Below are 24517 nucleotides of genomic sequence, written 5' to 3'. Positions count from 1 at the left end.
GAGCAGAGATCCCTGGGCCTGGCCTCACTAGAGAATAGTCGCTTCTCTTCTGAGTTAATCCTCAAGCAGGCATAGGTACTGGGAGCAGCCTGTCAGCTGACATCAGAGCCAGGGCCTGGGTAAAGTAGCCATCCCCAGCCTCTCACTGTGGCTGGTGTGGGAAGAAGAGGGAGGGGTGTGCAGAGTCTCTGGGAACAAGACATGGCCTCAAAGTGGTCCACACCTTCCTGCTTGGGGGTTTATGTGTCAACATGGACAGGCTATGCTGCCTAGTTGCCTGATCAAACACTAGTCTAGATGTTGCTGTGAGGTATTTTGTAGGTCTGATTAGCATCAACAATCAGTTAACTTTAAGTAAAGGACACACCTTCCATAATGTAGGTGGGCCTCATCCAATCAGTTGAAGGTCTTAAGAACAGAACGCGAGGTTTCCCAGCAAAGAAGGAATTCTGCCTCAAGACTAGAGTACAGAAATCCTCCCTGAGTTTCCAGCCTGCCGTCCAGCCCTACAGATTTCAAACCTGTCAGACCCACAATCACATGAGCCAAATCCTTACAACAAATCTACCTATTTACGTATCTTCCTGGTTCAACTTCCCTGGAGAATCTTCACTGATACAAGGGCTGTCCTTTCAAAGCTGGAGGAATGGACAGCTGCTTCTCCTCTCTCCCAAGTCTCCCCACTGGGCAGGGAGAGAGGGAAGGTAGGGGAGAGGCGGCTTTCTGACCAAGGAAGCCCCTCCACTCATTTGCATTTCCCGCCTTGCCCAGTAGGAAACTGAGTTTGAGATTCCAATTATCTCACATCCAGATGGTGGGACAGCCTCTTCTCTGGCCTGCCTGACTCCTTCCTCCAACCCACCCTGAAATCCCCCTGAAACTCATCTTTATGAGCCTCGTTCATCATTTCATTTCTCTCCCCACAACAATGTTAATAGCTCGCTATTTGCTACCCTGTTAGTGCTAGTTTTCCCCAGCTGACATGAAATGTCCTAGACAAAATGTATTTCCAGCTGTCCTATCCCACTGATTCCCCACTATTCTCCGCATGCAAGTACTCTATTTTTGTCACAAAGATTTCTTTATTGTTCCACAAACACACAATGTTCACTTTCGACTCTAGATCTTTCTTCCTAAGCCCCCTATCTGTACCTCCGCCTCTAAAGTTTACCCCTTATTCCTCTATATATCCACATCCTTTCCATCCTTAATAGCGCAAGTCCTGCTTCCCTCACAATGACCTCCATCCCTCATTACTTCTCTCCTCCCATTAGGATTTTTTATATTTTTGAAATATCTATATTGGTATCTTTCAGAGGCATTCCAGAGACATAGAAGCCCTGCCACCTGACAGGTTCCTTCCTAAATGTTATGGGATCAATTATGTCTCCCCCAAACTCATATGTTGACCCCTTCATGTCTCAGAATGTGACTGTATTTGGAGACAGGGCATTTAAAGAGGTGATTAAGCTAAAATGAGGTCATTAGGGTAAGCTCTAATCCAGTATGACTCGTGTCCTGATAAGAAGAGGAGTTTAGGACACAGACACGCAGAAGGACGGTCACACGAACACACAAGGAGAAGGTGGCCATCTGCAAGCCAAGGAGAGAGGCCTCAGAAGAAACCAAAACTGCCAACACCTTGATCTTGGACTTCCAGCTACCGGAACTGTGAGAAAATAAATTTCTATTGTTTAAGCCACCCCGTCTATGGTACTTTGTAATGACAGCCCTAGCAAATTAATACACTAGATAACCATTTAAGATTCCTAGGTAAGTCCTTTTTCCATTCCTCTTCTCTGAAAAAATTTCACTTGCTCAAAAGAAGACACCAGGGCTTCCCTGGTGGCGCAGTGGTTGAGAATCTGCCTGCCAATGCAGGGGACACGGGTTCGAGCCCTGGTCTGGGAAGATCCCACATGCCGCGGAGCAACTGGGCCCGTGAGCCACAATTACTGAGCCTGCGCGTCTGGAGCCTGTGCTTCGCAACAAGAGAGGCCGCGATAGTGAGAGGCCCGCGCACCGCGATGAAGAGTGGCCCCCGCTTGCCGCAACTAGAGAAAGCCCTCGCACAGAAACGAAGACCCAACACAGCCATAAATAAATAAATAAATTAATTTAAAAAAAAAAAAAAAAAAAAAAAAGAAGACACCAGATCTTTAAGAGCTTCCTCATCAGAGGCCCTTGGTACTAGAGAAGCTTATTGCTATGAGAGCAAGTAAAAATGCTTGAACACAGGTCATTCTCTGGAGAGTGTATAAACAGGCTATCTCAGAACTAGGCTTCAGTCTGCGGTGTCTCCCAATCATTCTCACTTGGGCCTCACAAAACTCAGACGTTTGGGGAAGCTGAGACACGAAACTTAAATGAAACTTAAAACACGTGTTACCTGATTTAGTAATTCATTAGTGTTCCTTTTACTGTTCAGTCTTGTCCCCCATGTGTTAGCAGCAACCCTCAAACTGGGCAAAGTCTTAGGAAACCTCGCGGTATATGCGCTTTCCTCTTACAGGGCCACGGAGGGTGAATGCTCATAAAGCAGACAGAAGGGAAATCCACCATCAGCCCAACCCACGTGCCAGCTCCTTGGGCTCTGCCTCCAAAGAGGAAACTAGGAAGAGCTGACATCCAGAGACAAGAGAAATGAGGCCAGCAAGGCATGTGCTTGCCAAGTCGTATCTCATATCTAACTTAAACATCACCTCAATGCCCAACTGAAAGTAATTCCCAGTCAAACGCCATCACATCACCCTGTTTTAATTATCTGCATTGCATGGATTGCCTTCTGAGATCTCTCGTTTATTTATTCATTTAATTATTTTCTGAATTCCCTCCATCACACCCTGAGGGTAGGAGCCTATCAGCTTACTCACTGCTGTATCCCCAGATACAGCACAGAGCTTACACACAGTAGGTGCTCATTGGGTAGCTCTTGAATCAATAAAAGAAGCTAGAGCACCATGACGTTCCTTGTCCTGAAATGAAGATTCCCATCATTTCAAGAGAAGGAAGTGTCAACCCATTAAGCCAGTCAACCAAGGCTCTCAAGTTCGTTTGCTGTGTGAAGAAGAGGTGGTGGCACAGGCAGAATTCCACAAAGGCAGGATCACATTCTCATAATTATTGAGCGACACAAATTTACTGATGACCTTTCCTGCACGTTTACATCATGAATTGGTTCTCTGCAAAAGGAACCACTGATTGATTCCCTGTCCCTCTCCCTCTTGTGAAACATCTGTCTCTTGGTTTAATCAGGAAGCCCTGTGGGACTCTCCTATTTATCAAGAAAATAAATAGGCTCCTCCTTCTAACTAATAATAGGCAAATGGCATTGAGGCACATTTATATATGCCAAGAAAACTTTGTCTAAGCAATTAGGATCTATGATCTTATTCCATGCCTCTAGCCCATTTTTCAGGAAATAACAAACAAAATAAATCAGCTGCGCTCCAATCTAATTGTAACATAACATAAGACACAGAACTTAATGGCCTGTAACTGGAAAATTATTGTGGAGCAAGGTAGGTTAATCCAGCATGTCGGTCACTCTGCAATGCCCAAACCCCTCCCTCGCTCCTCCTCTGTAATCTCCCTCGCTAACACAGGTGACACAGTGAAAAATCTCATAAATGCTCTTCTCCCCAGAGACGCTTGCAGAAAACACCAATATCCTTAGATATCTTAAGATCATACTCTGAACACAACTCGGTGAAAACAGGAGAAGAGAGGGGTTTCTGCTGGAAATGATAACTCTTATCTCCTTCTTTCCACTGTTTCTCCTTTCTAGAACTAAAAAGCCGGTTCACTCTCAGAATCAATCATCCAAATAGCAATTGATTTCAACATTTCTCTGTTATGTCTTGCCTGGTAAGTATTGGTATTTAGAAGGATGATCCCAGGGAATCGTAAGATCTTTAGTCATCTATGACTTAATTATGTTCAGAATGTCTAATTTACCAAGGCAGTCAATGTTCTAGGAAGGCCTTTTTTAATCTGATGTATTTTGGAAAGGTTTTTAGACGGCCTGAACCAAAGTCAGGAACTCAAGTTAACCATGAATTAACCAGAAAATCAGAGTAGCTGCTGTACCTAGTTCATCTAGACATTATTGCTGGAAGAGGTTTGTGCTTGTTTACGCAGTGCTCTGCATTGTGTACACATGAGTGAGAAAGACAGGGAGCGAGGAAGAGAGAGCAAGGAGGAGATCCATCTTCCCAATAGCTTCCTTTTACAAAAAGCCCAGAACACAGCTCTGCACCAAGGCCACGCTCCCTCCTGACCACCCGACCAGCCCCATCTCCAAGATCATGTCCGTGAGTATGGGATGTGGTACAAGGGGACAGTGCACACCTACCGTGAAGACCACCTTCAGGTTGTTGAGCATCTCGATCTCCTTTGGGAAGCCCCTGCTGCCCCATCGCACCAGGTAGTTCTCACTGTGGGAAGAGGGGTGGCAACCCATTACTGCTAGGGGTCTCAATATTCATGAGGTAAAAATATTCACCGAGCCTCTGCTATGCGCCCAGCACCACGCTGGCAACTGGGGACATGGGAGTGTCTGAGACAGGCTCTCCCCGTCTGCCCCTCCCTCCAGGAGATCACAGTCCCGCCAGGGAGACAGACGTTAGACAAGCAGGGGTAAGGAATTACTAACACTTGCTATTCACAACCTCTTTCCCTCCCCCATCTAGTAAGCAAATTCTAACCCAGCTATCTAATGTTTTTGAAGAGCAGCAGCATTCTCTGTAGAGGTGATAAAGAGTGGCAGGAGTGAGAGGGAAAGGATTTTTGTATGTTTTGCTGGGCATTAAGAATGCATTTGTCCTTCCCACCCTACTCCCCTTTCAAGATTGAGTAAAGATTTGAATTATTTTAAATTATCCATTAGATGTCGGACCGTTTCCTTGAAGGAATGTCACATTGTAATGGACCAAAGAGGGCCTTAGCCATTATCTGAGATACACTTAAGTAATGATTTAAATGCAGTCGTGGCAACTATTTATATGCAATCATGCTACAAAGAAAAAGTTCAGGGTGTTGTGAGAATGTATATCAGAAGAACCATGCCTAGCCTGGGTGGTTAGGGAAGTCTTTGCTGAGGATGTGACATGTAAATAAAGTTGGTCAGGAAAAAGAGAGTGGGAAAGGGAAATGTTTCAGGCAAAGCAAACATGCGTGCAAAGGCCCTGAGACAGGACGGAGCTTGATGCACCTAAAAAACAGATCCAACGGGAAAGTGGTAAGAGAAAAATTAGAAAGATAGGCCAGCCCATGTAGGCTTTATAGGCCATTCAGGGATTTTGACTTGATCCTGATAGTAATGAGAACCCACTGACAGGTTTTATGAAGGGCAGTCACACAGTTCTGACATCTGATCATTTATCAATACACATCTTCTAGCAATCACACACACAACCCTGTGTGGTTCATACTAGTCAGTCTAGCTGCATCGGCAAGATCAGGAAATCTAGCACTTCTTAACTTAGGAGAAGCTTGGTATAGTTTGCTGAGTTGAGTCATTCAGTTTTCCATGCCATCCAGGAGCATATCGTTGGTTCTAAATAAATGCCCGTTATCTTGAATTAGGATACAAACAAAATAAAACTCAAAAACCAAGTCAGCCCAAAAAAGGCATAATAAGAGAATTCAGCAAAGTTAAAGGGAATTGCCTTCTTTCTAGAGGTTTGTTCTCTCTGATGCCTTGTTCTTTTCTCTCCACTCACCCCTAGAAGACTATTAAGAGCAGTCTGAGCAAGGCTCAAGGGGGAAATAGAACTTACAACAAAAAGAACACAGTCCCAGATTAACCAATGGTTAAAATTTAATCAAGTTAAATGTACTTTTTTTTTTTTTAGTAAGATCTAAAATTTTTAGTGGAATTTTCAGCAAAATAACCAGGAAGCCTCCAAGGTTCCATCCCCCCCCAAAATTTTTTAAATTATTTTCCATTGGTTATTTCTGGACTGTCATAGTGAAATACCTGGGTATCTCCCAGGACCTTTAATCACATGTAGCATGTCCAGTAGAGAACTAGCCTGCTAGGTCTAAACACTAGGCACCAGCAATTTTCTTCTAGGGGAAATAGAATCATAAATCAGAAAAGCAATTTAGAGGGCTGAGCTGGCCCCATCCATCTTTGCCCAGGAAGACCTGGGTGGTAAATCTGAAGGCCTACCTGGCACCAAGACAGGTAAGACCTCTTCCACATGACACCCTCCTCAGGGGAAGAGGGAGAACCATTCCAACTCTTTCTTGAGCTCCTTTTGGAAATTAGCCTTGCCACTGGCCTGATGCCTGAACTGCTGCTTTTTTGTACTACCAAAATTTATCTTAAGTTTCCCAAACCAAATCTCTGCAGGCATCCATTGGAATCGGACCATCGTTCATCCCAATACTGAAAGGTTGGTCCCAGCCAAATTCTCCCCAGCTCACATCTGGGCCACATTGAGGATGCCCTAACTTGCCTGTGGCTCATTGTATGCACACCCTGGCTAGGGAAGGCAGGAATGGAGAAATTTGGTTTCTTAGGGAAAGAACAGCTACCCAGAGTCAGACCGACTTGGGGAGTGCTTCCAAGTTCCCCTGCCCCTTTCCTGTATCATGCCTCTTCTCTTCTTTCTTTGTTTTCTACTCTTTTTTTCTTTATTCTCTGGGCAGGGGTGGGGGAGTTCTGCCCCTTTGTCCCCTCCTCCTCAGCCCTCACTCTCCTGAGGGCTTCCCTGTGTCTCTGGCACTCTCAGAGGCATCATGCAGGCATGCCCCATCGAGCGCATCATCCGGTGTGGCATATCGGGGAACAGAGCTGCCACCTCACTGATCCATTGCCTCTCTCCACAGAGCTGGTCCAGGCCATCCATCACTTAGATGAGCCAGCAGGCCAGGCACCCTTGTCAATTCAGCCATGAGGAATCCTTGTGTTTTCTGAGAGGCAGGGAGTGCTTTCGGGATCTTTGTCACAGGTGCCTTGGGAGCAGCTGACAGGGAACAGCAAGGGGCCTATGACACGCAGACCATCTCAAAGTGGGTTCTAAGGGAGCAGGAACACTTGTGCACAGTGTCTGCTGAGGCCTAGCCAGATGAGCTGGGCTGATTCTTTAAATTAGGGATTTAAGTTTGCTATAAAGAATAGCTTCCCACCGTAACAGTGCTAAGACCCTGGTGAGAACCACTGAGGATATTTGATACAACTCTTTCCTTGGTGACAGACTAAACTGGAAACTAGCTTATCTTTGGAGTCAGATGGACTTGGGTAGACAGCTCAGCTCTGCCATTTATAAATATATGTGACTTTGAGCGAGTCACCTGACCTCTCTGAGCCTCATTTTCTCACCCAAATCACATGGAGTAATGATGATTATGTGAGATCATATACAGACCTCAGTTCCATCTTCTTAGATGGATAGCCCCTCTATGTTTCATAAATGTCTCCAAGAGAGCCATTATTTTCTAAAGTGAATTTTATAATTCAGTAGGAACTGTATGTTATCTCCTTTAATCATCAACACAACCAAGGTAAGAAGATATCATTTTCTCCACAGAAGCAGAAGGGTCATGCCCCAGCCCCACTGTACTGCGTTAACTGGGATCTCAAATACAGGACCACGTGTTGGCTCAGAACCCCACTGGAGGGGACAGGCAGAGGTCACCTGGGAGGAAGGATGGACTGAGCCACAAGCAGACACCAGGGCTGGCAGTGGGGGCCAGAGGTACATCAAAGTTTTTCCTCTGGAGATTCCCAAACGTGTTTTCCCTTCTTCGAGCTGAGGTACCTGGAAGTTCCCTTACTTTTTTCATTTCCAAGAACAATTAATTAAGGTAGTAACAATAATAACCACTGCCACTTGGAGCACCATGTGCCAGGCCCTGTGCTTCCGGTGCTTTTTCTTATTAAAGTCTAAAAGAAATGACCCTGTGAGGTTGACACTTACATTTTGCAAATGGGAAACTCAGGCTTAAGAAAGATTAACAACGTGCCCAAGGTTAAGAAAGAGTAAGTGGTGGGGGCATGATGTGAACCCATGCAGATTCCAGAGCCCACACTCTTAGCCTGCTACTGCCATTGAGGACAGGGTGTTTTCACCATTCATTTCTTAACTCTCCTTTTAAAATAGGTATTTTTATTCTATTCAGTGCTACCTGTCTGAATCTTGTTATTTCTGGTTGTCTTCCAGGAATCAAAAAACTGTTTACAAAACCCGATGGTGCAACCATAACCCTCCTCTGGGAAAAAAAAGTGGTGTACGTAACATTTCCACCTGACTCCCACACCCTAAAAGAAGAAGTTATTTCCACATTCTCAGCTAGACTGTTACTCTACTGGGTGGGAATTTCTCCACAAGTGATGGTGGAAGGAAAAGGCACTCTGAGCTCTGCCAACTCCAACCTCCCGAATACAGAGAAGTTAGGCAATGTTGAACACTTACCTTATGACCATTTGCTTGTTGGGGTCATAGAGGGACATGAAGAGCTCAGCGTCTTCCCCAATTCTGCACACAAAGTTTCTCACAAAGACATAGAGGCTGTGGGTAGGGGATGAGGAGATCCGGGAATACATTCCATAATCAGGCTGATCTTTTGACTGAGAGGTGGAAGGAAAAGGGAGGAAAATGGAGAAAATTAGCCCAGCACCACTTAGTACAACAGAAAGATGGCCCTGAATATTAAGAATCATGTAAGTTTCAAGACTAAAGATTTCAGCATTATATCCAGGCCTTCCACCAAAAGCTCCTGTTGTCTGAGCCAAGTCACTTTGACTCTCTTGGCCTTGATCTTGGGAAATACCACAAATGACCCACACTTCCACATAAAGTTTAGTGTCATAAAAAGCACAAACTATAAAAGAAAAAAAATGCTTAAACAGACTTTATCAAAACTAAAAATTTTGCTTTTTGAAAGACACATTTAAGAAAATGAAAGGCCAGGTACACACCGGGAGAAAATTTATTTGCAAAACATGTATCTGATAAAGAATTTGTATCCAGAATATACAAAGAATTCTTACAACTCAATGACAAGAAAATCAACCCAATGAAAGTGGGCAAGGTATTTGAACAAACACTTCACAAAAAAAAGATACAAATGGTAAAGGCCAGTAAGCACATGAAGAGATGCTCAAAATCACTAGTCATTCAGGGACATTCAAAACAACAGTGAGATACCACTACACAACCACTAGAATGGCTAAAGTTAAAAGACTGACAATATCAAGTGCTAACAAGAATGTAGAGGAACTGGCACTCCCATAGATTGCTGACGGGAATGCAAAATTGTACAGGCCTTTTGGGAAATAGTATGTCGGTACCTGAAAAAGTTAAATATGTACTTATCATATGCTCCAACGATTATTATCCAGAAAGAATAAAATCATATGCCCACACAAAGATTTATATGAAAATGTTCATAGTGTTATTAGTTACAATAGCCCTGAATTAGAAATAACCCACATATTCAACAACTGATCAATGATATATACCATTGGCAACTGGTCAATGGTATAGCAACTCAGCAATGAAAAGGAAAAAACATTAATACATACAACAACACGAACTTCAAAAACAGCATGCTGAGTAAAAGAAGTCAAACACAAAAACCATATGGGACTTCCCTGGTGGCGCAGCAGTTAAGAATCCGCCTGCCAATGCAGGGGATGCAGGTTCAAGCCCTGGTCCGGGAATAACCCACATGCCACAGAGCAACTAAGCCCGTGCGCCACAACTACTGAGCCCACGTGCCACAACTACTGAAGCCCACGCACCTAGAGCCCGTGCTCCACAACAAGAGAAGCCACCGCAATGAAAAGCCCACGCACCACATCAAAGAATAGCCTCCACTCGCCGGAAATAGAGAAAGCCCACATGCGGCAACAAGGACCCAACGCAGCCAAAAATAAAAAATATATATAAAATAAATAAATAAATTTATAAAAAAAGACATATGATTCCATTTATATTAAATTCTAGAAAAGACAAAATACAGTCACAAAGGGGGCTGCCTGGGGCTTGGGACTGGGGAAGGGGGTTGACTGCAAAGGAACTCAAAGAAACTTTTAGGATCATGGAGCTATTCTATACCTTGATTGAGGTAGAGTCTGCCCAACACTATGTATTAATAAGATCCATTAGACTGTAATTTTAAATGAATTAATTTTATTGTATGAAAATTATATCTCAGTAGAGCTAAAAATAAAGTTGCTTTCAAATAATACACAGTGGATAAAATACTTTTTAAAAATATAAATCAGATTATGTTAACCTTGTAAAGATTGTTTCCTTGGAATCTTTTATTGGCTCCTTACCACAGTTGGAATAATATTTTAGCTCTTTCCCATGACCCTTAGGTCCTATGAGAACTGGCTCCTGCTACCTACCTCTCGAAAGCATTGCCTTCACTCTTCCACTGTTCATTATGGCCCATCCATACTGACCTTTCTACTCCTTGAACATTCAGAACTCAGTCCTACCTCGGGGCCTTTGCACTTGCTGATCCCCCTGCATTGAACATCTTGTCCCCAGATCTTCCCAGGCCTGCTGCCTTCACATTATACAAGTGTCATCTCAGATGTCCCTCCTGGGAGAGGCCTTTCTTGATGGTACCCTTTAAAATAGCTCCTGATTCACTCTGATTCACATAACCCTAATTGATGGCTTTTTAGAAACTTATTGCCATCTGGAATTATTTACTTATTTACTTTTTTAACATTTCTTCTTTTTTCCTCTCTGGAATATAAAAGCTCCGTGAGAATAGGAAACTTGCCTGGCATTAAACCACCTGGGGGTTGGTTGTGGAATGAATCAAGATCCAAGTACAAAAACACAATAAAATGCATGTGGTTACTGATCATCTCAGGTCGTAGGACAGATGTCCCTTTGAATAATATACAGTCTGGTTAATTAGCTTATTATTTTAAGCTTATGATGTGCTAAAGCCTGCTTCATTTGGCCAAGCCTAGTTCACAAAGCTCACCATCTCTTCCTTGATACGCTCTGTGATTTTATCAGTTGCTTCTTCGTGTGCATGGAACAAGCTGATGACGCTGGTATTATCAGGGTCCAAGATATTTCCATCTTCATCTCTGACAATCAGATCAAGCTCAAGGATTCTGAAAAGCAAAAATGTGAGATGATAAATCAAGGGAGGCTGAAACCTGTAGAACGTTGGTGAGAAGTTTCTACCAGAAAGTTCACCTGATTTCTGAGGATCATAGGCTCCCATAGCACAGCTCTATACAGACAAACTTGCACACAGCTGTGAGTCACACTGATATAGCTCAGCCTTTCTGGGAGGTACTGTGGTAGTGTGTATTAAGAAAATTTTAATGCGTATTTCCTGTGATACTGAACTTAGAAAAACAACCACACTTGAACAAGGATGTGTGTTGCATCAGCAAAGTGTTGAAAAAAACTAAAATGTCGGTCAAAGGGGGAATGGGTAAATAAACTGTCATCTGTAAGGGAATTCTATGTAGTCGGGTTTTAAAAATATGATATAGTTTTGATATGTTTAATGATATGTATTAGTGAAGAAAAAATCAAGCATGGAAAGATGCATACAGTGTGTTTTAAGTAAAAAACAAGCAAACAAAGAAACCAAGACAGGTATGTTACCTGGGTGCATGTACAGAGAGAAAGGTATGGACAAAATGCACCAAACTACCAACATGTGTGCCTGTGAGGAGAGGCAGGGCACTGGGACTAGGAGGGGTAGAGGGGTCAAGGGAGAATTTTGCCTTATCTCTACTTGTTTAATGTTTATATAATATAACATAATATAGTATGATATATAATACATATGCAGAGAAGGTATTCATGTACCACTTATTCAATGATACCTTGAAAATAGTTGTTGGGGGAGAAATCTCAGATATATCCATTGCTACCCCCAGTTTGCTCTTTAGCTCTGTGACTTCCAGGTCACAAGATTTTCCCTGTTTGGTACTGATTTGTTTCAACTGCATCTGCCATTCTGATTGGCATCAATACTAGCAACAGCAAAATACTCACACAGCACTTGCGATAAGCTGTACCTTAAATTCTTCACACATATTAAGGCATTTAACTCTTGTAACAACGCTGTAAGGGAAGTACTATTAATACCTGCATTTTACAGATGAAGAAAAGACTGAGGATAATTTACTCCAGGTCACATAGCTAGTAAAAAGTAATATGGCATCCTAGTCTGCACTCTTAACCTTTATGGTATACTTTCAAGATAGGAGGCTCTTAGAGGCAGCATTGGGTTGGCGGACGGGGGTTATGTTTGCACAGGTCCTAACCTGAAGCTGCTTTTGCACCTGATGTTGACATGGAGGACCTCAGCTGTCCATACAAAGAGGGGAGGGGGCGGTGGGCTGATGGAGACTCTGAGAGGAACAACGGTGGTCCTGCTTAGGCACCACTACCACCAAGCACCAGACAGGGTCAGGGCAGCAAGGACAGATGAAGGACACTACGTTTTCATCTCTTATTTGACAATTGGATTGAGAGGCACATCTCTCATGTCATCCAAATGCAAACAGAAGGGAGCCAAAGTTCACCCATTTGTCCACATTCATTAGGAAATTAACTTCCAACTAGATACGACTCATAATGTTGCACAGCCATGCTGCTGAATGGGCGACGCTAAGGGGGAATAAATGTATTCAACTAATGCTGAGCAGAGGCTCTCACGACCTGAGAAAAGACGGAGCATAGCCAATACGTAATTTAATGCCGAGATCTCTCTAGCTCCTTTCTCTTCGAAATTTATCAAAGTGGATTCGGTCCTAAAATGTATGAATAAAACACTCTCCCGGGTCCAGCTGTCTTGGGATTTGAAGGAATCGTTTGAGGATTCCTCACTCCTTGGATACCAAAGAGCTTGTCCATTACCAGTTTCATCTGAAACCTGGAAGCTTTAGTAGACAAGGGGCAGGATGGATGGGATTCCCATGACCCGCGATCAGGAGAGGCTTCTTCCCAATAGGACAGCAAACCATTCATTTTGGAGAACTGAGCATTTTGACAGTTTCTCCTTAGGAGGTAGCCCCACTGCTCTCTCTGTTCAAGAAAGTGATAAAATGAACCCAAGACGAGGGCAAGGGAGGAAGTCCTCACTGTATGCCTTTTTCAAAAAAATAAAAAAATTTAAGGTGAAGAAAACAGAAATGGCTTTTTCTGTGGCTCCCCATCACTCTCTGGACAAATCCGAACTTTTCCACCTGGCACTCAGGCCCTCGAGATCCCAGCCCCTGTCTACCTTCCTCTCCATATTCATGTTCATCTCTCAGCTCCTCTCAGCTTCTCTTTCTCTAAAGTTCTTCACCTAATAATTCCTGACAGTCTTGTGTGATGCAGGGCAGGTGTCACCTCCTGCCCTGTCTCCTCCCACCCTCTTGTTCATGCTTCCTCCTCTCATGAAATGCATGACTTCTTACTCAACTGTCTGTTTACTTCTCTTTCTCTTACTAATCCTCATAGTCCTCAGGAGGCAGTAGAACGCAGTGGTTAAGTGCTTGAACTCTGGAGCCAAGCTACCTGGTTCAAATTCCAGTGCATCTTGGGCAAAATGACCTAATCAGCCTGTGAGCCTCCATTTCCTCATCTAAGAAATAGGGATGATAATAGTATCTGCCTCACAGAGTTGCTGCGAGACTTAACCGAGTTAACGCATGGAAAGTGCCTAAAACTGTACCTTGCAGACAGTAAGCACTCAGAAAGCTATTATTAGTTCTCTTTGCTTGCCTTTTGTTGTTGTTGTTGCATAGAGAGGCTGTATTTTGTAAATGTCTGTGTCCTGAGGGCCTCTCGGGTGCTCGACAAAAGTTTGATGGCTGAAGGAAGGAATGGAATTTCTGGGGGAAGAAATAGGCTGATTCTGACCAGTCCTCCAAGACTCAGAGTCCTGCTTCCCTGACTCTCACAGCCTGAGGTTGATGGTCCTCATGCTGTTCCTGACACTCTGACCTGAAATCTGGCCTTCTAGTTTTCAGGAAGCTGCCTATCCCGTATCAGAGCTCTGAGCCCCCGAGACACCAGGCCTATATTAATTTAAGGTGCCCAAATCTCTCTCACTTCCAGCTGAAGTCGTCAGGGAAGCGAGGCAAGAAACAAGGGGCCCCTTAGCTCAGGGCCTCAGTCTCTGAGGATGTCTCTCACTTCCCCAAAGGCAACTGACTGAAACTGAAAGCACAGTGCTGACCCAGGCGATGCTGTAGAGGGAGGCTGATTTAGGGAGGACCCTCTTTCTCCTTTCACCACCATTCACCTACTGCATGCAGATGCTATGCCCAGTACATAGAAATGAATCTGCCTTAGAGGAGCTCCCAACACAGCATGGGAGACAGGCCAGTAAGGAGGTAATTACTGGTCAGGGTGCTAAGGGCCTGCAAGAGTGCCTAACCCAGCCAGGGGGGGTGGGGGAAAATCAGGGAAGGCTTCCTAAGAGTGGTGACCATTTTTTCCATCCTTGGTCCTTATTGTCAGAAGCCCCCATGAGGAAACATCTGAAGGTCACAGATGCCATTACTGCCAAGCAGCAAAACGCCCTCAATTCCCACGTCCCAGCTGTGACCATGCTCAGCTAAAGATATCACTGTACCAATGGCGGCAACAGCTGCAGAGCAAACCCTTCCTGTCACTTTGGGAAGATGAGCATGATAAGCAGATTGGGACTCGCCTGCCAGCTGCCAGCAGGGGAACCAGCAGAGGGACCGTGCTCCTGGGATGGGAAGCAGCCATAAGTTGGACCCATTGGCTTTCCTCTTTGGATCATCTTCCTAGTGCGTGTGACAAAGGCAAGGAAGCCTGGCGGCTAGGAAAATTTCTTTTTTTATTCCCACTGAATAGGTTCTTTCCACTTCCCCCTCAGGCCCTATGTTCCAGGCTTCTGACCCACTTTGCAGTCTTCTGAACATGCTATGTTTTCTCATGCACTCCCAGCCTCCCTTTTTTTAAAAACCTACTTAACACTTCTTTATCTTTCAAAATGTAGCTCTGGTCACCTCCTCCAGGAAGCCTTCCTTGACTTCCTTCTCCAAATTGAATTAAGAATGCTCTTGCCTCCTAAGCCATCAAAGTTACCACAATACATATCAACAGTTTACTTGTAGCTCACTCTTAACTAGACTGTGGTCCCTTAGTGTACAGGAACTTTTATTTCTGTGGCCTCAAAAAACCTAGCAGGAAATCAGGCCAATCATAAGTGCTCAATACATGTTTGTTGTTGGGATGAATAAACAAATAAGTAGGATGTTTGGAGAGCATTCACATAATCAGGAGGCGGGAGGGCCTTTACAGTTCTCAAACGTTATCCAACTAGTATAATGGTGAGGCCCAGGGGCTCTAGAGCCAGATTGCCTGGTCTAAATTCTGGTTCTGCCATTTATTAGCTATGTGACTTTGGACCTGTTAGTTAACCTCTTTAAGAGCCTCAGCTTCTTCATCTGAAAAAATGAGGATACTAAAACTGCATGCCTCATACAGTTGTTATAAGAACTAAATAAGAGGGGCTTCCCTGGTAGTGCAGTGGTTAAGAATCCACCTGCCAATGCAGGGGACACGGGTTCGAGCGCTGGTCCAGGAAGATCCCACATGCCGCAGAGCAACTAAGCCCGTGCACCACAACTACTGAGCCGGCGCTCAAGAGCCCGCGAGTCACAGCTACTGAGACCCGCGCGCCTGGAGCCTGTGCTCCACAACAAGAGAAGCCACCGCAATGAGAAGCCTGCACACTGCAACAAACCACAACTAGAGAAAGCCGCGCACAGCAACAAAGACCCAACACAGCCAAAAAATAAATAAAATTTAAAAATTAAAAAAAAAAAAAGAATTAAATAAGACAATGGATGTGAAACACAAAGCTAAAGACTGGTGCATAATAAGCTTGGATTAGGCGTTAGTGTTAGTTATAATGTTATTATCATTACTATTATTATTAGTGCATTGTCCTGCCTCAAAATATTGTTTCACACTCTCCTTAACTTCACAGCATTCAAACTAACCAATTTCTGCTTCTTTCCCTTTGAGGAAATGCTTTTGTAACTGTGCATATGAGTTAGCTGATGGCATGTGGCTTAGATTAATGTAGGATGGGGAAGGGACATTAAGTCTCACATTGGGATTTAAGAGAGAGCTTTGTAAGTGCAGGAATAAAATGACAACTAAGCCGAAAGTGAACCAGCATGACTGTGCTCCCCAGCCCCTGGGAAGTAGGTTAAATGAGTGTCCTAAATCTCTAGCCCGCTAATAACCACTGCATAAGCAAGCCTCTCTCCGCTTGCATGTCCCTGGGTCCCACGAGGGTGATAACATAAGGCACACAAGCACGGTCGTTGGTAACAGCCTTCTCCCAGATAGAAAGTGGCAAACTCGCATCTAAAAATGAAACCTAGCTTCTCACAGGGAGAAAGGGAAGAAGTGGGGTGGGTGGGGAAAGAACACATCCTTTTGGAGGAGAGAGAGGTTACTTGTTGCCGTAGTCAATTCTGGACGTGACTTTCTGCTTCAGCTCCTTCAGCTCGTCCTTGGGCAAAGTTCCTGAGAGGAGCTGTGACCGCCAGTCCATCAGGTCGTACATCATGGCCTGCACCTGGAGGAAGCGCTCCTTTCTGCTGGCCTAGGAGCAAGAACGGGAAACACTCGCAGTCACCTGCACCCAAGGTCCTGGGCCTCCATCTGGCAAACCGGGCCACAGTCAAGCATGCACATTCAGGGGCCATGGCTCGAGTGCCTCTCCTGGCCCCTACCCAGCTGTGAAGGGATTGGGTGGTGGTCTGAGTCATTGACACGTTTCCTCCCCCAGGGCCACAGGGGTTTCTCAAAAGCAAAAGTAAGAATCCCAATCACTTCCTGGTTTAAAAAAAGAGGGGTTATTTCTGACTCTTATCCAAAAAGTTACATGTTGAGTAGGAATGCCATGAACATCTGCTGCAATGCAGGTCTCAGAGGCCAGGCCCTTTAAGGCTGAGAACCAAGGCCACTGCTCTGGTGCAAAAGGCCTGTTTCTAAGGCAGTGTTCCCCCAAGTGTAACATGCGCACAACCCAAGGGACATGAGATGGTTTTTGGTGGTACAAAGACACATATTAGGGACCCATATGGTGATTCTCCTCTAGTCTCTTTCCATCTTTCTGTTTAAGGGCAAGAGAAAGTTGCCGTTTCATGGCAATATGACTTTAACCCCTCTCTCACGTTTATTAATTTCTTTTTTTAACAAAAAGAGAGAGAAGTTCTTTGGCTCCGAGCTTTTGACAGGTACTACTTGATGACACTGTTTTGTTTTCATGTACTTATTTGAATAATGTTCTAATTGTGCCAAGTGCTTTTGGCTGTGCATTTGGGAAGCATGTGTGAAGTGATAAAAGTATATGTACCTATTGGGTCTTTGTCCCCAGTTTCTGGCACAGAGCTCCTAAAACGCTTGGAATTTCCTAAGTGATAGATGTGTCTTTTCTTATTCACAGCCAGCCCCTTTTGACCAGACCTGAGTCTGTGCTAATGAGATGAGTCCTAGAGAGCTTCAAGGATGGGGGCTGGCTATCAGAGGAACCAACCATGTGGTCAGAGGGTTGGAACTTTCAGCTCCAACCCACAACCTCCAGGGAGGTTAGAAGGGTTGGAACTTGATTCAATCATTCAATCATGCCTATGTAATGAAATGCAGATAAAAACTCCTGAACAACGAGGTTCAAGTAGCTTCCCAGAAGGTAAACATATTGATGTACTGGGAGGGTGGCACGCCTTCCCTGGGGAAGGCATGGAAACTCTGTGCCCATCGCTACCCCAGTACCTTCCTCTGTGTCCCTCTTCCATTGGCTGTTCCTGAGTTGTATCCTTTATAGTAAAACTGTAAGAGTAGTACTTTCCTGAGTTTTGTGAGTTGTTCTAAGGACACACGGAACCTGAGGTGAGGTTGGAGGGGTGTTGTGGGAGTCCCCGAATTTGTACCAAGTTGGACAGAAGTGTGGGGAGCCTGGGACCTGGGACTTGCAACTGGCATCTGAAGAGAGGGCAGTCGTGTAGAACTGAGCCCTTAAACTCTGGGGAGTCAGTGTTAGAACTGAATTGAATTGAATTATAGGGCATCCTGTTGGTGTTGGAGAGTTGGAGAATTGTTGGACTGACACAGCATGTTGTAAAGTTCCTTATGTAAGTCATTTAAGTTTACTAAAAAGGGAGACAACTTAGGTTTTAAGTAAATACTTCATGGGTGGTATGCAGATATGGTAAGAATCATGAAACTGGAGGTTTAAGGATCACTTTACTAGGGTAAAGGGCATGATGGACTTGCACTTCAAAGATTTCTTAAGGAAAATGCCAAGCTTCCACGGTGTCTGTGTATGTGATGTGTAAAAGGGGTGGTAGAAATAAATTATAAATCACTTTAGCCTCAAGTCTGCTGTTTGCCCCCTAAACTGTCCTAACAACCTTTGGGAAACTTATAGAATGGTAATTGAATATGCCCATTACCATATATTATGAAATATCCACATGGGAGTCAACATTTATGACCATAAAATGTGACTCTACAAACAGAACGTGTGCACCAGCAGGTGTACACGATGCTGTAACAAGTATGCAGTAAGCCTTGGTTGACATTTTCACTCTCAGTTTAATGGTTTTCTTAGCTGCTCACTTTCATTAGGAGTTTTAGAAACATCAAAGGAGGATTTTAAATTAGATTTACTTCAATACAGGGAAAACTCGTATAAAACACACTCTTTGTTTTTCCAGGGTCAAAGCTCCCTCATAGATCTGAGGACGATAGTCATTAGTTAATTAATATATGAGAACAGTATTTCTCAACGTGTTATCGGCAGACCACCAAATCAAAATCTCTAAGTTTATTAAAATGCAGAGCCCCATTGAAGGAAGCCGTATTTTTAATAGCTCTCAAGGTGATTCTTAAGCATACTCAAGTTTGATGACTTTTTCAGTAGTTTAAAAAAAACAGAAGGATCACACCAGATGCCCATTCACTATGGCTCTGTCACTAGCTCGCTGTATGGCTTTGAGAAAGTCACCTAACTTCTCTGGGCCTTGATAGCCTCATACTGTTTGCTATACTATGTCAAGGCTAAATTCCATATTTGAACCAAGCCAAAAACTGCAAGAAGCTTCCATCCCAGGGAGCAGGGTTTTGAGTCTCACCACGTAGAGCTGTTTCCAGATGCTGCCCCATTCCCAAAGTGTCGTTGTCACTTCTTGTGCCAGAGGAATTTCTGCAGGAATAATGTTCTCGATATTTCTATTTAAGGTGGGAGAGAAAATGGTGTGAAATTGAGACCCAGGTGCTAACAAGATAAAATGTTGGCAAATTTGCATTAAGCTGCAGCTGCTGAGAGGGGCCTTCCTGGCAGGAGACTAAACCGCCTCTAATATCTACACCAATTACATTATGCAGATGCAAGGGACTTCCTTTTTAATGTCCTCCTTCATTGGGTGGGCCCTCCAAGCTCATTATTCAGGAGTAATCTACCTTAATTCAGTTCAAAGGCAGCTGCCAGTGAAAAGTTTGATTCTCCAAATTTACTAATACCCCCTCAGAATCAGATCTGAACACGAATCAGTTTGCATTAGATCTCCCATCCAGTGAGGGAAAGGAGATAAATAAACACAGCACAAAGAAGACGGATCGGCTGAGCATCCTTCACATCTGCCAAGTCAGGTTTTCAAAGTCGACAGGACAGTGACATCCATGAGCCACTGGAGGGTCAACTGCGGGGAAGGATGGCAAATACCTTTTTTTCTCCACTGTCACTTCTTTGATGTGGATAAAGGATTTAGGGAAAATGCCCTGTGGGGGATAAGATAAGACAAGGTGAGATAGCATGACTTGTCCCTACAGAAAAAAACTGACCCCAGGTCTTCATGATTTTTCCAAAAGCTGCTAGCTGGTAAAACCCTCAAACTTTACAGGAATAATCCCAGTCCAAGAGAACAAGTGGGAGGTGCCAAACCTACTCTTTTAGGTCTGGTTCCTCTCCAGTTCTTCATCAGTTGTTCAGGATCTCACAGTAGCCCTAGATCCCAAAGGATGCTCCAACCCCATGGCAGACACTCACCCTATCAGATGGGCAAGGCTGGAGTGCCTGAAAGACTCACTCTAAGGGAGAATAGCGCTCTGCCTCTCCCCTCTCCTGCCCGGGACAGCAGCCACCCTTCACAGTCAGGAAAGGTCAGGTCCTGAGGCAACAGTGTCCCTGGTTGCATATGGGTTGCTTTGATTTGAGATCTCTTTCTCTCTGGATTTATTTTATTGTTCACGATGGAGGAAGGAAGAAGCATCTATTATTCCCTTGCTCTATAAGCTTAGCTCCGTTAAGAGAAGTTGATCAATTACTTGGAAATTCCTTCATAAATTCAGCCAGCATGTACACTGGGGACATCCGGTCACTGGGCTAGACACCGTGAGATGTAGGGAGACAAGCAAAGCAGGCGCTTGCTCCCATGGAGATGGCGGTGTGCTGTGGGGCTGGGGCAGGGGAACTCCCTGAGGGCGAAGACTGGACCTGTCCCTTCTGAGTCATGTTGCACACATAGGTGAGGAAATGATGAATGCCCCAAGCAACACTAAAGAAAGGCAGTAGGAGATAAATTTCAAATAAAAAATGCACGATTCCACGGGACTCGAAAAATCATATGTGACTGGCATATTAGGAAAAGTTTCAGGGAGAAGAGAGCTCTGGAGGTTGACCTTAAAGAATGAGTGAAAGGGGAAGGCACTGAGGCACAGCGGGGGAATCACAGGACACAAGGAGGGAGGAATGGAATCAGTCTGCAGAGGAGCAACAGTGGGAGATGAGTGCCCAGGGGGCTGGCAGGGTCATGTACAGACATCCAATATTGTCCCAGATAAAAACAAATTGACCTCACCTGCAACATTTTGTGCTTTACAAGGTATCCCCGATACCAGTCTGCAAAGAGAAAACAAAGAAACAGGTTTTTCATCTATTCGTACAAGTTCCTTGCTGGGTTTTGTTGTTGCTGTTTGTTTTTCACTGGCAAAGAAACTACTGCGAAGTGCTTTAGACCTTAGGTACAGATCAAAGCCCTAGGATTCAACAGTCTCTTGAATTAGTTGCCAACATCTCCAAAAAGCATCCACAAATACAGGGATTTCACATAAAAATGCAAATTTCATCCTTCTTTTGAAAAAAACAGGAGGCCCAGAGATGGTGGCCAGTACTCCCACATGGTTGCAGTTGGCTAGTGGTGAGAAGCAGCTGGGCCCATCAGACACAGCAGGCGCCTCCAACTCACCAGCCTCTACCCAGCCCCCCAGTTACTTCCATTAACTGCCTGGGTCCTTCCTGTGTTCATATGCATGTTTTCAACCTCCGCCTTAGGGACACAGAAAGGCTGAGAATGTCAGAGGGAGTTTGGCAAACATCCTAAAATAATGGTCGCAGTTCTAACAGCAGCAAATTGTGTCTAAAATGTGATTTGCAGAAGTTAGCCATTACAAAACAGACAAGTTCAGGGATGGGTAAAAGGACAGGAATTATAAGAGATTCTTCCCTTTTGCAGGAATATCAAAAATGACTCAATTAACAGAAATCCAAATTATACACAGTCCTCGGACAAAATGAGCCTCAGCATAGCAAGTATTGATGACTATAATGAGCCTACTGGCCTTTGAAATGATTCAAGCACAGCCAAGTAGTGGCATTTGTCATCTTTGTAAATAAAAAGCGTCTGTCGGGAACCTCATTAGCAAACCCTCATTACTGGGCTGACAGATTGTTGTCGAAATATGTTCTCAACAGACATACGTGCAAGCTCCAAAACAAACAACTGAAAATGCAAAGTCACCCCTCCCAGTCATGAGCCAGCTTGAGGGTCAGGTCATAAAGAAAGTTCTAAAGCAACAGGGGCCCACAGTGGTTCCTATTTTGAAAGACAGAAAGGTAGAGGAAGGAGAGAAGGAGAGAAGGAGAAAAGGAAGGAGAGAAAAAGGAAGGAATGGAGGCTGGAGAGAAAGAATCTCAGGTTTGGAATAAAAAACCATTCTAAGCACTCTTCATATATGAAGGCTTTTAATCTTCATAACAACCACATGAGGTGGGAAATTCAATTATCCCATTTTACAGAAGAGTGGCCCACCTGAGGCACAGAGAAGTTGAGTAACTTGACCACAGTTACACAGCTAGTAAGTGACAATGCCAGGATCTGAACGTAAACAGCCATCATACTGTGCTTCCTGTCTAATGGAAGAAGGAGCATGGTATTTGCCTAATATTTCCATCCTCCCAACATCTGAATCCCCAAAACTACAACCCCACTAAGTACTTCCAGTGGCAGAAAACTTTCTACTTCATGAAGAATCACATTCTATTTTCACACTCCTCTAATAATTTTCCCTATAACTATCGGTAATAATTAACTGTGAACAATAATGCTTATATTACATTAACAATAGTGCTTGCTGTGTGCCAGGAACTCTGGTAAAGTTTTTTGTTTTGTTTTTTTCAAATTATAAATTAATCTTCACAATGATTCTATAAAGTAATTACTATTATTGCCTCAATTCTGCAAATGAAAATAGAGAGGCACAGAGAGATTAAGCAACTTGCTCATGGTCACACAGCTAGTGAGTAATGCAGTTAAGACCTAAATCCAAGCATCTGACTCTGGAGGTGACACTCTAGTACTGCACTAGAACAACCTCCTTTATTTGCAGTTCTTTCCCATTCAACCAACAAGATATAAGAGCATCTCTGTAACATTACTAGCTACCATTAATTGATCGCTTAATGCACACAAAGCTGTATGCTAAGTGTTGTACATGTATTCTCTCATCTAGTGCTCATATCCATACTGTGAGCTAAGTAATATTCCCATCCTGTAGATGAAGAAATTGAGATCCAAGTCAGTTGAGGTACTGGGCCAAATCACATGCCAGGGTTCAAGGGCAAGTCTGTGTGGCTTCAAAGCCAGCCCTCAAAGCTGTTCCACCACATTGTCCCCCATGTGATGAGCACAAATACAGATAACGTTCTCTTAAAGCACAGATACAGTTAAGGGTTTCTTGGTTGCAGTGACCTGAATCCACCTTATTGGCCAAGGCCACCAAAATCCACCAGGTAGTAGGAAAACAACCAAGGGACCACTAGTCTGCCCACATCTGGCTCTCCACGACAGGGGCTCCATCGGGGACCCTTGACTTCCAGTGACATTGCCCTCTCTCACCCTTGAGAATCGGTGACTTGCCACCCCTTGTCGGTATCCTGATTCGCAAAACTTCAACTCACTCCTGAGCAAGAAATCGACTGTTGCTTACCGCCAGCATATACATTCTGGCTCCCAGATTTAAGTTCAACAAACACTGACTGTGCACCTACTGTGTACATGACATTCGGCCAGGTGCTTTCAGAAATAAATCCCCAGTGATCCTTGATGAGACAGGCTTACCACCATCTCCACTTGCTGGATGATGATAAAGCATCCACTGCATCAGAGCTGTCCTTAGGACTTTTTCTGATATCCCCAACCATGCTGAATCACTGATCTCTATGATCCCTGATGTCCACTCCCTAATCTGGTCACCGGTCAGTTATATCTGGCTGTACTCCAAGACCTGACTGGGCAGATAACAATAGTTGGCACACATAGCAAAATCCATGACAAGAGACGCCATGATCAAAACCAGGCTCAGGGTAACACAGCATTTACCACACCCCAGGACTTGTCCCCTGGCTCAATGCCCTTTCAGTTAAGTAACAGAAAGGGCTTTTTTTGGTCTAACCCTATCCATGAAAACTTTATAAATAGAAAACTCACAAAGTGCATCCTGGGGAATATGAGGAAAGGGAATTTTTTTTACCATTCTTATGGAAAATGATAAACTCCAACTGTCCTCCTTTCCCACATTCCAAATATCAAAATGAAATGTACCTAAATTCTCCAATCACCCAGGAGTTGCGTGGGGAGGGGAAAATGGAGGAGAGATTAAAAGCATCCCAGAACATCAAAAAAGAATCCACATCCTAGAAATCCAGTCCTCTCTCTGCCCTCTCCCGGCAGTGTGATCTTTGGTCATGTCACTTAAGCCTCAGTGTTTTCACCTGTCAAATGAGGAAAATAACAGCTACCATACACGGTTGTTGCACAAACTATTGTTTAAACAGAATTATGAAGGTGAACACATCTGGTAAAGGTACAAAACCTTAGACTGGAAGAAGACATACTAATTTCAGGATGAGTGTTACCTGAAGAATGGACAAAAAGACAAGAATGGAATAGGAGAGGGGTAAACAGGGGATCTCAGTTGCACCTAAAATGTTTATTTCTTTAAAAAAAAATATGTATGAACTAAACAAGGAAAAATGTTAATATCTGTTTATTTGAGTGGTGTGTGCCTGGGGGTATTTCACTTTCCTGTTTGATTGAAATATCCAATAACATCAAGAAGAATATAACAGAAGCCAGTATCAATCAGTGGTTAAGGGTATGAGCTCTGGAATCAAAGCCTGAATTTGAATGAAGATCTGCAACTTCTGCGTGATCTTAGACAAGGTAGTGCATTTCTCTAAGCCTTAGTTT

The 24517-nt window shown here is 43.9% G+C and overlaps 1 protein-coding gene across 1 annotated transcript in view; it reads right to left on the bottom strand.

Annotated features, from left to right (window-relative positions):
- The window catches only part of DOCK2 (dedicator of cytokinesis 2), a 416651-nt gene that overhangs the window by 366835 nt on the left and 25299 nt on the right, over positions 1-24517 (bottom strand). Inside the window, exons 3-9 of the mRNA XM_061188995.1 lie at positions 20849-20889; positions 19714-19769; positions 19124-19220; positions 16442-16590; positions 10963-11098; positions 8424-8578; positions 4355-4436 (exon numbers count right to left, since the gene is read on the bottom strand). Coding sequence (XP_061044978.1) covers positions 4355-4436; positions 8424-8578; positions 10963-11098; positions 16442-16590; positions 19124-19220; positions 19714-19769; positions 20849-20889 — 716 coding nt within the window. The remainder of the gene's footprint in view (positions 1-4354; positions 4437-8423; positions 8579-10962; positions 11099-16441; positions 16591-19123; positions 19221-19713; positions 19770-20848; positions 20890-24517) is intronic.

Source organism: Eubalaena glacialis, chromosome 4, assembly GCF_028564815.1.
Source record: "Eubalaena glacialis isolate mEubGla1 chromosome 4, mEubGla1.1.hap2.+ XY, whole genome shotgun sequence".
In the NCBI taxonomy this organism is placed as follows: domain Eukaryota; kingdom Metazoa; phylum Chordata; class Mammalia; order Artiodactyla; family Balaenidae; genus Eubalaena; species Eubalaena glacialis.
This window is presented reverse-complemented; position numbering and strand designations above follow the sequence as displayed.